At 44.2% G+C, this 12,908-nt stretch overlaps 1 protein-coding gene across 1 annotated transcript in view; it reads right to left on the reverse strand.

Moving 5' to 3' along the window:
- Positions 1 to 12,908, reverse strand: part of SLIT3 (slit guidance ligand 3) — a 584,284-nt gene that overhangs the window by 155,406 nt on the left and 415,970 nt on the right. The window contains exon 6 of the mRNA XM_084761243.1: positions 4,645 to 4,716. Coding sequence (XP_084617369.1) covers positions 4,645 to 4,716 — 72 coding nt within the window. The remainder of the gene's footprint in view (positions 1 to 4,644; positions 4,717 to 12,908) is intronic.

Consider the following 12,908-nt stretch of genomic DNA (forward strand, 5'->3'; position numbering starts at 1 on the left):
CGATTAGGAAGAAGACCTTCAACTCTGCACGCACCAATTCTGCAGAGCCTCAGGATCTCCAGGCTATTGAGCTGGTACCTGGATATGTTTTTCTGGCATCTTTGGTCTGGCTGTTTTGTTTATTTATTTTATTTTTTGATCATTAATTATCAATGATCAATGAACTGAAATTCTTACTTGCTACATTTCCTCCAGAGGCAATATCTTAAAATATTTTTTCATCTCTTATAGACTACTTAAAAATAGCTACACAGTTTATTAATCATGTGTTTTTAATGTACATGTGGTCATACATGTGGAGATCAGACCACACTTCAGGTGTCGTTCCACAAGTCACAGTCATCTTTCGTTTTTGAGATAGGGGGCCTCTGACTGGCTTGCACACTCCAAAATAGCACCCGGGATACATCTATCTCTGTCTCTGTGCCCCCCCAATCCCCTCCTGGGATGATAAGTAGGTACCTCGAGGCCCAGCTTTTAAAAGCTTGAGTGTGGTGGAATCAAACTCAAGTCCTGGGTGCTAAGAAGCAAGCATTTCACCTTGTGAGCCACTCCTGTGAGTCCCCTGTCTCACTGTGTTTTATTTTTGTCCATCCTCTCAATTTTTAAAATACAAGTTAAAAGTCTCTGCGGTGGCTTTTCATACACCAAGGCATGCCGGGTAGGGAGAGGGTTGGTTTACTAGAGAAGCATCTGAGCATTTTCAACTTAGCTGACAAGGGCTGGAAACTTAGGTCAAAGCACCTCGACCACAGGAAGCTGAGGACGCAGTGTCATCACATGCGGACGCTACACAGCACAACTTACGTGGACAGAAAAGTTTATGGACTGCAAAAAGTGCAGGACAGGAGGAAGTGCAAAGTCCAGCGTTGGAATAACGAGGGAAGGCCTGACTCGCAGAAGCCTGCACTCCCCGATTAAGAACTGGACATGCCACAAAAATCAAAGCTGTAGTGTATGTGTGTGTGTGTGTGTGTGTGTGTGTGTGTGTGTGTGTGTGTGTGTGCAGTTTATGTAAAACAAAGCTCCCAAACTGTTGAGTCCTAGAGACAACAGAAGCAAGACTAAGTCACGTATGAAATGACAACGTTAGTAAGTGAAAAGAGAGACTCTTTCCCCCCATCCCCCCCGCGCTCCGCAAGTTTGAATCACTTCACAATTAGAGGGGCCTATTAGTCGGGTACAGGGAACACCAAAAGCAATTTTGCAAGCTTGTCAGAAGCTCTGTCAAGAGGCACCAACCGCTCCTGGAGAACACTTCACACTGCCCTGCAGCAGCTCACTGTGCACCCAAGCTTTGGTTAACATGGCTAGGGAGGCAGCTGGGTCCAGTGGCCACAGAGGCTGGGTTGCTTATTGCTTAGCAGTTAGTTGGCTTCTCTGAGATGGACCACCGTGAAAGGAGGGTTACAGGAACAATTGTAGCTTTTTGGGGGTGGGGCTGAAAGCACACAAATAGATAGCGGAAGGAAGTGCTGGCTGTAGTGGCAGGCACAGCTCTGGCCATTTCACTGGGATGATGTGCCCGCCCTAGCAAATTTCACCTGTGTTGCACTTCCTGCTTACTCCCCGCTTCTGTTGACTGGAAAGCAGTGGGTGGCATTGCCTTCCCCTGTTGACCACACCTTGAGTTGAGCATTTTCCAGTAGACACAGCCCACACAGACAGGAAGGTGGTACCTTCTACTCTTTCCCATCTGGGCCCCAGACCACTATCTGCTCTGTCATCAGTCCCCTCTCAGGTTCACGTTCAATGTAATTAATACAACAACTTTTCAATGCAAAGAAAATTTATGCTATTTCCACCCATGGGAAGGATGGGAAAAGTACATTATTGAATGTGAAATATTCCGAGTGCTGGACATCCCAGACTTTTCTTAAGATAAGTAATCTTTACAACTTTCCAGGAGACAAACATGCCCTTTTCCTCGTTTCCTACCACACAATGTGTAATTTCAGAGCATATCTGAACTATGATACTCTTCGTAACGTGCAAGCTATTTTTTTTTCAGAATCCTAAAATTAACCTACCTAGGGCTACTGTATCTTGAAAGTCTTTATATGTGAAAAGAATTATTAATGTGTAATGCCTCCACTTAGTTCCTGTTCACTGTTTCATTGACAAGATTCCTCACGGTGTCTAATTTTTGGTCACAGGGACGTGTTATAAAATGTCAATGTGTGGATGATGTTTGGAAAGTCTGGGGTGGGGAGGGGTGGAGGGGCCCTTAAACAGAGATATCAACTCCAGCCAATTTCGGCATGGTTCCCCATTAAGATGGATGGTCTCACAGCCCTGTGCCTCTGCTGGAAATTAAAAAAAAAACATGGAAAACTGATTATGATTAATTTTAAGTGCTGCCACGTGAAGCCAAACGAGCATCTTTAAAACAAAGCTATTGATCTGGCTTTGTTTGGAATCGAGAAGATAAACTAATCAGATCCTACAGGCCTTTTGCAATGGTGAGGGATAAGAAGTTGGATTATTTTGATTATTATTACTATTATTTTGGTCATGGGTTTCTAGATTTTAACTTAGCAACACCTGATATAGCTGCGTATCTTTTTTTCCCCCTAGCAAATATCTGAGTAGAGAGGAGTTGTTCAAATATGTCTTGGGCAGGAGTTTGATTGGGATAAAGGCAGGGTAGGGAGAAAGAGATGCAGGAAAAACAATGTTTACAGTCCCTTCTGTGCGGTCCCTTCTCAAAGGTGATGCACACTCAGAGAGGTCACAAAGCTTGACCCAAGTCCACGGCTTCCTATTTCCCACCCACACGAGTCTATCCTTGAAGCTCCTTTTCCCCCAGAGACTCCCACGGACAATACTTGCAGCAGTCAGCTACCTAAGGGGCTGACAGGTCATCGCAGCTGTGTTGTGGCAGCGGTGACTTCTGTTTCCTCGCTTCTTCCCAAGGAATTTTCTCATCTTTCTCATTCTCCCTGGGCAGGGAGTAGAAAAGTGACAGTTTGCGAACAGACCTTTCTACAAAGGCTATTTTGGGGGCAGGGGAAACCGTGCCTCCCTTCTCAATTCCAGTTTCCCAGGAAGAGAAGTCCTGGCTGGCTTGCTAAATCTGAGCTGGCACACTCTCCCACAGCCATGCAATTGTTGCCGGTTCCGGGGTCAGAGTTTGGGTGAGGAGCGACCATCCATCTTAGGGCTGACAATCAGATCTCTCCTGTCTGTGGGTCCTGTCTCTTCTATGCCAGGAATCCTCTGCTTGCAACTGATTTCAAGTAGCCTGCAGCATCAGCATCCCCCGTGTTTCCCGTGATTCCTCCTAGAATCAGCTTTCTCTCTAGCAAGGTGGAGGGGATCTTTCTAACTCACTGTTGGTGTCTTCCAGGTGAAAAGAAAGGTAAAGGAAGAAGGTATACGCCTTCCTGTGTGTACAAAGGGACCTTTTGATATAGTCATTCATTTATTGGACATCCATGCTTCCAATGAAAACAGACACAGCAAACCTCTGACTATGTAATTAAAAAAAATTTTTCCCCAGGATGCTCAACTCATCCTATTCTCTTTATCATCCTGAAACTAGAACTGTTCCAATGTAATATTATTATTATTATTATTATTATTATTATTATTATTATTATTATTATTATTTTGCAGATCTTGGAGAGAGCAAGTCACTCTCAAGTTAGAGCAATCAGCTCCTTTATTTTAGGAATGAAAAAACTGAGGCTCTGAGAGCCAAAGAGACTTGCCCAAGGTCACACGGCTAATTAGTGGCAGGATAAGGCTGGAACCACCCACCCCCTGACCTAAGTTCTACTACGCTTTATTGCTTTCTCTCCAGGCTTCCCCACACACCCCACACAAGGGCAGTGAGCAGTGTAGCTGCTGGGGAGAACAATCAAACTGTTTTCTAACACAATCCAACTTTAGTTGAATGACCCCCAACATGATCCCTTAGTGACTTTTCTCCAGAAAGCAGGTTTCTTTTAGTTAGAGAGAGTGAAAAATCCAAGGATGGTCGTGTGTGTGTGTGTGTGTGTGTGTGTGTGTGTGTGTGTGTGTGTGTACACACACATACGGTATATACGGTGGGATTACAAGGAGGGAGCATCTCCTCTCATCTTTTCGTCCCCACCACTTTAACGTTACTATTTAAAGTTTGAATTTAAGCCTGTGATAAGATCCCAGGAACAGTGGAAATAGCTGAACCTTACCAGGCTTGTCTGTCATTTCCCCTTGTCCTGTGCCAAGGTCCCTGCCTGCTTCTGGCTAATTCCGACTCACCTTCTTGTGGTAACCGCTCTGTCACTGGCCACAGACCTGTAACCTGTCCTCCCTATATGCCCACATTCAGATAGTGGCTCCCTGAATACACAGACAGATGCTGGGGGGGCCATTCTGGCCATCTGCTCCAACAAATACAGCGGGAGCTTGGGAGGAAACAGCTTGACTGAGGAACCCCAGTTTGTGGGAGGTGAGAAATCACACTTTTCAGCCTGCAAACACTTTGGCCAAGGTAAGCCGGAGGGATCTCCCGGTACCCGATTTTAATAGCAATGCAGCAGAAGACCCAGAAAAGCACCCTCAAGGAGCCCCCTGCACACACGCTCCCCCCCTCCTCTCCGCACAGTGCACATACTCTCTTACACACACAAGGCAGCAATCGCAAAATCAACTCACAGGATCTCCAAATCGCGCAGCGCTCGGAAGGCTCCATCTTCAATGCAGCTGATGTGGTTATTGTCCAGTTGCCTATGGGAAAGCAAGGGAGAGCATGAAAGCTGAGCAGGGGCAGCGGTGAGGGGCTGGGCGGCTTGCCGGCATCCCTGGCCACCAAGCGCCTGTCCCTCCACCCCTTGCAGGCTCTGCTTGTCCCTGCCAGGAGCTCCTGCAGAGCCAGCCTGTCTGCCACGCTGCTCCGCTGCTGCTCCGTCTCTTCTCTCTGACTGTCTGAGGGAACTACACAGGCGGGCGCACCAAAGGCTGTCAGGTCTCAGTAAATATTAATTGCGCATTTTTTTTTAGGCAGAAGGGAGTAATTTCATTACATTAGGGCATCCAATCCATTACGAGCTCTTACTGTCATGTCACTGAAACAATTTCATTAAGCTAAAGGCCTGTAAATCATTGGAGGTCACTGCTCTGCCCTCCGCGACCTCCCAGAATGCTTTTCCCCCCCTCTCCCTCGTCTCTCTTTTACTGGAAGTTACAGTCTTTGCTTTGACACAGCGCTAAATCTCAAGGCTTTATCTGCCCAAGAGCGGTGAGGGTGCGTGGGGAATATACCGATTCCAAATTAGACTCAACTAATCTAATTTTATAGTCTTTTTATTATTCTAAGCACCAAATGTCTGTGGTGGTTTGATGTCTCTGTGCATTGTTATGGGGCCCATCTGGTAGGTCATTCTATGGGAACATTTTCTGAATAAATACAGATTCCCTCAAACCGCACTAGCCACCATCAACATTAAAGAAATTCATTGATGGAAGTGTTTGTGATGGAGGAGAAAAAGGAATATCATTATTGCCTAAAAGATGCACCACTTACACTTAAACTGGGGAGAATTAAATGCACCTACTTTAGGATTCCTTTTTAATTTCCCTTTCCCATCCTAAGTGCAGGAAAATAACATCTTTCTAAAAGATGCCTTGACTAGCATACATTCCAGTTGAGGGCTGGGGGGATTTTAGTCGAGAAGTAATATACAGACACCATTTTTTTCCTGAGCCAAAAATGTATATTATTTGATAAGTAAGTAAATCACAGTATTTATCACAACCACGCTCAACTTAGACTATATATAATTCATTTAATTGCTAAAACAGCAAAAGACAGAAAACAATCGTGTACAGGAAATGGCTAGTAACAACCGACAATCTACTGTCCTTTGCAGAGGACACCAGGGTTGGGTGAGGCTGAAAGTGTGGCTGTTCTTAAAACTCTTTCCATGGACTCTCACATGAAATGAACAAAATGAGCCTTTTCCAGGTTGTTCATTTCCTACAGCTGGTATTTTGATTTGTGGTTTCCATTAATAAATCCTAAATCAGTTCTCCACAAAACACCGTCAAACTAACATTTGGTAACTCTCACAAAGGGCATTCTTTTCCCTCCTCCTCCTCCTCCTCCTCCTCCTCCTCCTCCTCCTCCTCTTCTTCTTCTCTCTCCTCCCCCCCTCTCTCCCAAAAGATCATATGTGAGTTCCCGTGTTCCTGTGCTGTGTCAGGTCCTGCACAATATTATGAAATGGCATCACCCAGATAGACAGTCACCACAGCGCAAATTTAAAATAAATAATGTCCAGAATTGTAAGTAACCAAGATATTGGTCTCAGAAAGCCGAAGCACCCTTGAGGTTGACCAGTTCTACAGCTGGTGTTTCAAGAGCTGGCTAACGTGGGTGTTCTCAGACTTACAGGGTTCTTCAGTCCCTGATCTCTCTGGAGCTGCTCTTTGCACGATTTTGCTGATTTTTTTCCCCCACTAGATCTGTCTGGGACAGCCACTTTCTGGGCAGTGGTTCTGTTAGGGCAGTCTAGTCTTGCTGCCCAGCTTCCAGATTTATCATCGGTTTAAAGGGCGATGAATCAACAACTTCCGCTCTTCGTCAAGGCCACCAAACCTTACCAAGCAGAAACTTGGCAGGGCTGGGTTTGGGCTCCAAGAGACTGTTTGCCGAACTTGCTGAATTCAACAACAACAACAATAACAACAACAACAACAACAACAACACCCGCACCAGCTGCCTAAGTGGAAACAATATCTAAATCCTTAGACTGGAATATGATGTGTGGAAATGGACCTGCTCAAGTGCATGCATCTCAGAGAGGTCCTTGCAATTACAGCATGCCACAGGTGAAGGGATTTGTAAAGTGTTATCCACTCCTTTTCTTTTTGAGAGCATCTGTAACCAAAGAGGAGTTCTAAGTATACAGAATTTTCCCCCCATGGGGGATAAAATGAAATCTTCAAGAGGAAAAAAAAAAATAAAAAGAAAGTTACAGGAATAAGAGGGAAGAAAAATCCCACCACTGAGCGATAGAAAGAGAATTAAAAGTCTGGAGGGGGCTGGGGAGGGCTAAAATGATTTATTAAAAATCTGTACTCAGTGCTGTGTCAGCGTCCCGAAGCCCAGGTCCTGAAATGGTGGGGACAAGAGGACCCTGATCATTTAAGACAAAATCAGAGTGGTCAGATACATTATCAATTGTGTGTTTAAGCACTTTCAGTGGGAGGCGCAAATTGACACCTATTTGTTTATTCATAAGAGGGAAAACCGAGACATAATATAAGCATCTCTCCGGGTGTATTTCATCCCTTACTTTAGCACATACGGAATGTATGAAAGATTAAAATATTTATGCGTAAGTGTGCTTGCCCAGAAGATGTTTATTAGAACAGAGATGGTTTCCTTTCATTCTAACCAACATATAAAACAAACAGGACCTGTGTCCCAGCTATCCTTGCTAGCCAATGGACCAGGCTCAAGATGTGCTGTTATAAAGATGCTTGGCCTGCAAAGGGTTGTCGGGCAAGTGGAAACCCCAGACTCCACCTCCCCGCTGGTACAGCTTAAGGCCATTTGTTGAGCAGGAGAGGAGTCACAAGAAGCCCCATTAACAGTCTGTGGTCACTCCTGTCGTTTCATGCAAACACTGGGTCCCCAGACAAAATGAGAAGGTGCTAAGCTCAGATGGACATCTTTTCTTTTGCATTTGTTTGTTTGTTTGTTTTGTTTGTTTATCCGAGGGAGGCAGTGCGGAGGTCAGAGGACAACTTGAGTACAACATGGGCTTCAGGGACTAAACTTGGGTCATCGGGCTTGGTGGCAAGCATCTTTACCCAGTGAACCATCTCACCATCCCTAGACTGCTTTCTCTTTCCAAAATAACAACTCAGAACAATCAAAGCCCCAAAGCACACAAGGTGGGGGTGGGGTGGGGGTGGGAGGCAAAAATTGCAAGCCCAGCAACTCTTTGTCGGCGTTGGAATAGAGGTCTAATAAACAAACAGAACCTTCTGGTAGCTGAAGCCAAAGCATTTGGTTTAGCAGTTTGTTTCTGAGAGTCCAGTATGCTGGAGGCTGCTGATGTGTATTCTAAGCTCTCAGAGGGTCAAAGGTCTGTATCATGCCTTTGAAAAGATTCATTCAAAGATCCTCTTAAAGGGGAATGAGAAAAGCTCATAGCATACTCCATGCCAAGCACACCATCACTCAGGGGGCATGGGCAAAAAGAACTTTGGAAATACGAGCAGAAAGAGCCCAGCAACTGAGCAAGCCTGGCTCTGCCCCTGTTCTTCTTGGGTGGTGAGAAGTGTATTTCTTCTTGCTGCTGAGCAGCGTCCACTGGAGCTTAGCACAGGCCCACAATAAGAAGTGCTAAGCTATGAGCCATACGGCCCTGGCTGATGCCCTGTGGTCCTTTCTATGATAAGAGCAGGTCTAAGTATTATTTCCCTTTGAGCCCATACTGGGCTTAGCACCTCCTGGTTCCCTGGAATACAGAGCCCACCCCCAGCCCCCTGCAGGAGAGATCCCCAGAAAGAACTGGAAACACTGAGATTTCTGTAGTCTTCCTAGGAAGTCTAGGAAGGCAGTGGATGGAAGAGGAAAAGCTGCTCTTTTCTTTTGGGAAGTAACTTTCATTGTCCTGTCCTTTATACTGAATACCTAATTTGATTTGCACCCCTTGGTCTCTGAATAAGCTGAGAAGCCCCAAAACATTTCCTGATATTAAATTAACTGCTCTAATTTCCCTGGGAAGCTCCCATTGCAGCAAACAATACGACTGATAAGATGATACCAGGCCCCATTTAGACAGAAATCCACAGACAAGGATTTCTAAGTGCAGACTCACTGAAAGCTGTGCTCCGATGACTGTGGGTTTTTTTTTTAATTCTGCAAAAATAAACAAATTAGAAAGGAAAGCCAACATAAGTGGGGACTTAAAGTAAGCTCTTCTTATGGCAGGCTGGGCAATAGCACCTCTGTGAGAATTCCTGATCCTAAGTGTAATATTCTCTAAATGATCAACAGTTCATCTCTTTTGCTTGCAGTTTCAATTTTTCATAATCGGAGCCAGAGAGAAAGATTTTTTTTGCAGTTCAGAAATCTTTACGAAGCACGTGTAAATCCTTAAGAGAGGTGGGAGAAGTAGGAAAACCTGGTCTACACTATCTACACCCACCCACACCAGCACAGCAGCCACAGAAAGTAAGAAAAAAAAAAGAGTAAGAATATTCCAAGACTTCAATGCTGCATGCAAGTCCCCACGAGAAATACCTGGGGAGTATAAGTCTCCAGAAACAGATTTTGGCTACTTGGAAGAAGAGTAGAATTTCCAACCAGAATTCCCTATGAACATGCAAGGACTGCACACCAGGGCTCACTCATCCAACTGTTGTGGTGGTGGGGTGGGGGGTATGCACAGGGGGATGTCCCAGTATCCCACCAAATGGTTGGTGAAACAGCCTAAAGGCACCATCACCTCAGAGCCCCCAAACAGCAGCAGCAGCAGCAGCAGCAGCAGCAGCAGCAGCAGCAGCAGCAGCAGCGGCGGCGGCGGTGGCGGCGGCAGCAGTGTTCTGCTTCAGACATACAGCTAGGGTCGCTGTAGTCCTCCCAGTACGATGTGAAAGAGCAGGTGAGGCCAAGCATCCTCTGGAGTTACACCGTTTGCTAATTTTCTGAACAACACTAGTTTCACAAAATGTACAAAATCAGCAGAGGACGTCTATACACAATTCACAAGGGAAGCCTTAGCAGGAAGCCAAACAAGTCCATGGCAGCGGAATCAAGCGATTAACTAACCTAGAGTAGTCACAGTATATTAACAGAAGTTCACACTGCATTAGGCACCCGGGATACAGAATGAAGTATAGGAGAGCCTTTGAAAATGGAAAAATGGTTCCTTATCTGCGGTTTTGCATGCCAACCATCTTTGTCATAATTCCCAAAATACAAACTAATTGGAATTTGTTTTTGCAATATATATATGTTCATATATGCATATCTTCCAAGTGTACTTTTTTCTAGACTGAAGAGAAAAATATTACAACTAACAGAAAAAAAATTGTGAGAATCCTGCTTTCATAAGCCAAGTCCGGGGACAGACAGGGAAAAAGCCTTGACCCCCTGTTTGTCTGCTCAGCATTACCTATTTGTTCTTTCTTAAGTAGAGAATAAGAAATCTAGTAGCACTTTTTTAAAAAAAAAATGACATTTTAATTTTATAAAACTCATTATTGAAGAACAAATTATAGAAGCATTTGTCTGCTTCTCTTTCAAAAATAATAAAGCTCAAGGTTATTTTCACCAACAAAAGGAAAAATATATTCAAAAGAAATGCGTACACTTCATATAATTGAGTACTGGTCACACGTTGTAGGCAAATCAAACACTTGATCTTAGCCACAGTCTGTTAATGAATTGTCACTACTTCGCATCATTAAGGTGCTGCTGTAATTCCACGTTGAAATGACATCGCACACGAGCAAAAGGAGTCGAATCTATTATTCTGCACATTTAGTACACTTGTCCACCAGACCCAGGAATACATGCATACAGATATGTTTACCCATCCATGAATTATTTAAGTATCTGCAAAGATCCCTGTCTGTACAACTGACAACTCTATGCCTGTATCTCCTTCCTACATACTTACAGGTGTATGATCTCACTCACATACACATGTAAATAAAAGTGTATCTTACGAAACGGTCAATGTGATAATGGAGATCTGATATGTAATGAGAATATACTTATAAAATTACTTGGAAAATTGATTGTTACCATTCCAGTGACTTCAACCAACCACACCTATTTCCTAAGGAAGGGACAGAGTCCGGTTAATTAAGCTTTCTGATCACAATAGCCTGTTCGGAACAAAGTTGAAAATTAAACAGAAATCTATTTTAACAAGGACTGCTAGCATGGTACGTCTTGTTTAGTATATATCATATTGCTGTTCAACATATGAACTTCTCAGCAGGAGAATAACTGCATCCACCTAGGTGATGCTTCTAGAAGCAAGTTCTGCAATAATGCAAACACTGCTGACGATTAGCAACAAAGAGACACACCCGACCTTGGAGAATAAAGAGGGGCCTCACACATCACTGGGAAATACCAATAACTCCAGCTCTGTGTATGGAAACTTCCTATACAGGGGTGTTTGGCAAATGAATTTGCTCTGGTAAAAAAAAATCTAAGTGAAGGATCCCTGCAAATCAATGTAGCACCAAGGGTAAGCTGGGGGAAAAGGCAAAAGTCCTGTTTCAGTTTTGCATATCAAATTTGATGTTGGAAGCAAATTCTGGCATTTCTAGGTAAATAAAAGAACAACAATAAAACAGACCCACACTCATAATGAGAGAGAGCTTCATATGACTTTCCAGATTAAGGGACCAAAAAAGCTTCATTACTGTTTATAAAATGTTTTACGGCTCCAGACTCTGTGGTTATCTTTGCATCAGGACCAAAGGCTGACACAGTCAGTCACTGTGGCATCACAGTTTGCCTGAGACTTTACCTGTCCTAGGACTCATCAGCCCTAGGCAAACTGTGGTGACTTTACAGACACCCATGTGATATGCAGACATCCATGTGTTGGCCATCCATTCTGTTGGGTCCCGGGGCAGAGTCCATTGGAAGGGTATTAATTTTCAGAGCATCATTCTCTCACTTGGTCTCTAAAGCTTCAAATGGCTTTGGATTCACAAGCTTGCTTTTGGTTACACTGGCCCTACAAGGCTTCTCACTACACTCTATGCAAAACGAGCTCCTTTGCGGACACACTGAGAGACGAGGCTGGCGGGCACCCGAAGTGTCTCAATTGTTGTTGTTGTGCCCTCTCAACCTTATTGGGAATTTGAATTTCTTTGTAAGACGTATCTGTGTTTTATACTCACTGGCCTTGCTGATGTCATGAATACTCAGAGGCTGGACAAATAAATGGCTGTCTCCATAGCGATTGGGGCAAGTCTGTGGTTTCCCTAGTTACACTCCTGAGAGATAACCATCTGTGGTTCGTCCTCAGCAAAGGCGCAGGATGGAGGGAGGAGTGAGAAACGGGAAGAAATGCACTTTTGTGAACAGGCATGAAGTTACATTCCTGTGCGCCTGCTTTCACTGCTTTTTCTAAAGCAACCATCACAAACTCTAGTGAGGTTTCTTTCGCCCCATGGAGGTTTCAGAAATTTTCCTACTGGGCACAGTGAACGGATACAGCCCTGGGACTGCAGCTAACAAGCTGCAGCCAGAGTGGAGGTGTGTTTCCCTGGGTGCCAGATGGGTGTCCACACAAGAGCCTGGTTTCTCTTCCTCATGTTGGTTTGCAAGCATCGTCACTCAGGGGTGAGGGCATGTGTCACCACAGCCTGGGGACCTCTCCTTGGTAGTGCACTGAGTTTGCACCGCATCCTTAGATCCTCAAAAATTGTTTGCTTTTTTAAAAAAACATTACACAGATTACTCTAGAAATCTAACCATATGTCTCTGAATTTATCTGCCCCTCCCAACTCATTCTACCAAATCCTTCATGAGTTCTCCACATTTGATACCTTTAAAAAAAAATGATTTCTAGCTCTGGAAACTAAGCGAGTCACATTTGTGTCCTCAAATCTCGGTTTCTGTGGTATGGACACAACAGTGTTCGGCCAGAAGTCCATTGTGAGAATTAAAGTAATGAAATGTGGACATGCTGGAAACATATTTCTGGCTTTGTTTAATTTTATTTGCTTTAGAACTAATGTTATTAAATAAAGGAATCTATTTTTTTTCCTTGTGTGATTTCTGAGGGCTCTTTCTGCTCTAGAGCTATGTGTCCTGAGATTGATTTCTTATGAGTTCTTAAGGGGGAAAAATGCCTGTTCATTTTACTCAGACTCCTCGGCGATCCCAGCATATCCGTTTAGCCCTTCTTTTCCTACCCAGCCCAAGGAAT

The sequence above is a fragment of the Acomys minous genome, assembly GCF_964271855.1.
Source record: "Acomys minous genome assembly, chromosome: 16".
Lineage (NCBI taxonomy): Eukaryota > Metazoa > Chordata > Mammalia > Rodentia > Muridae > Acomys > Acomys minous.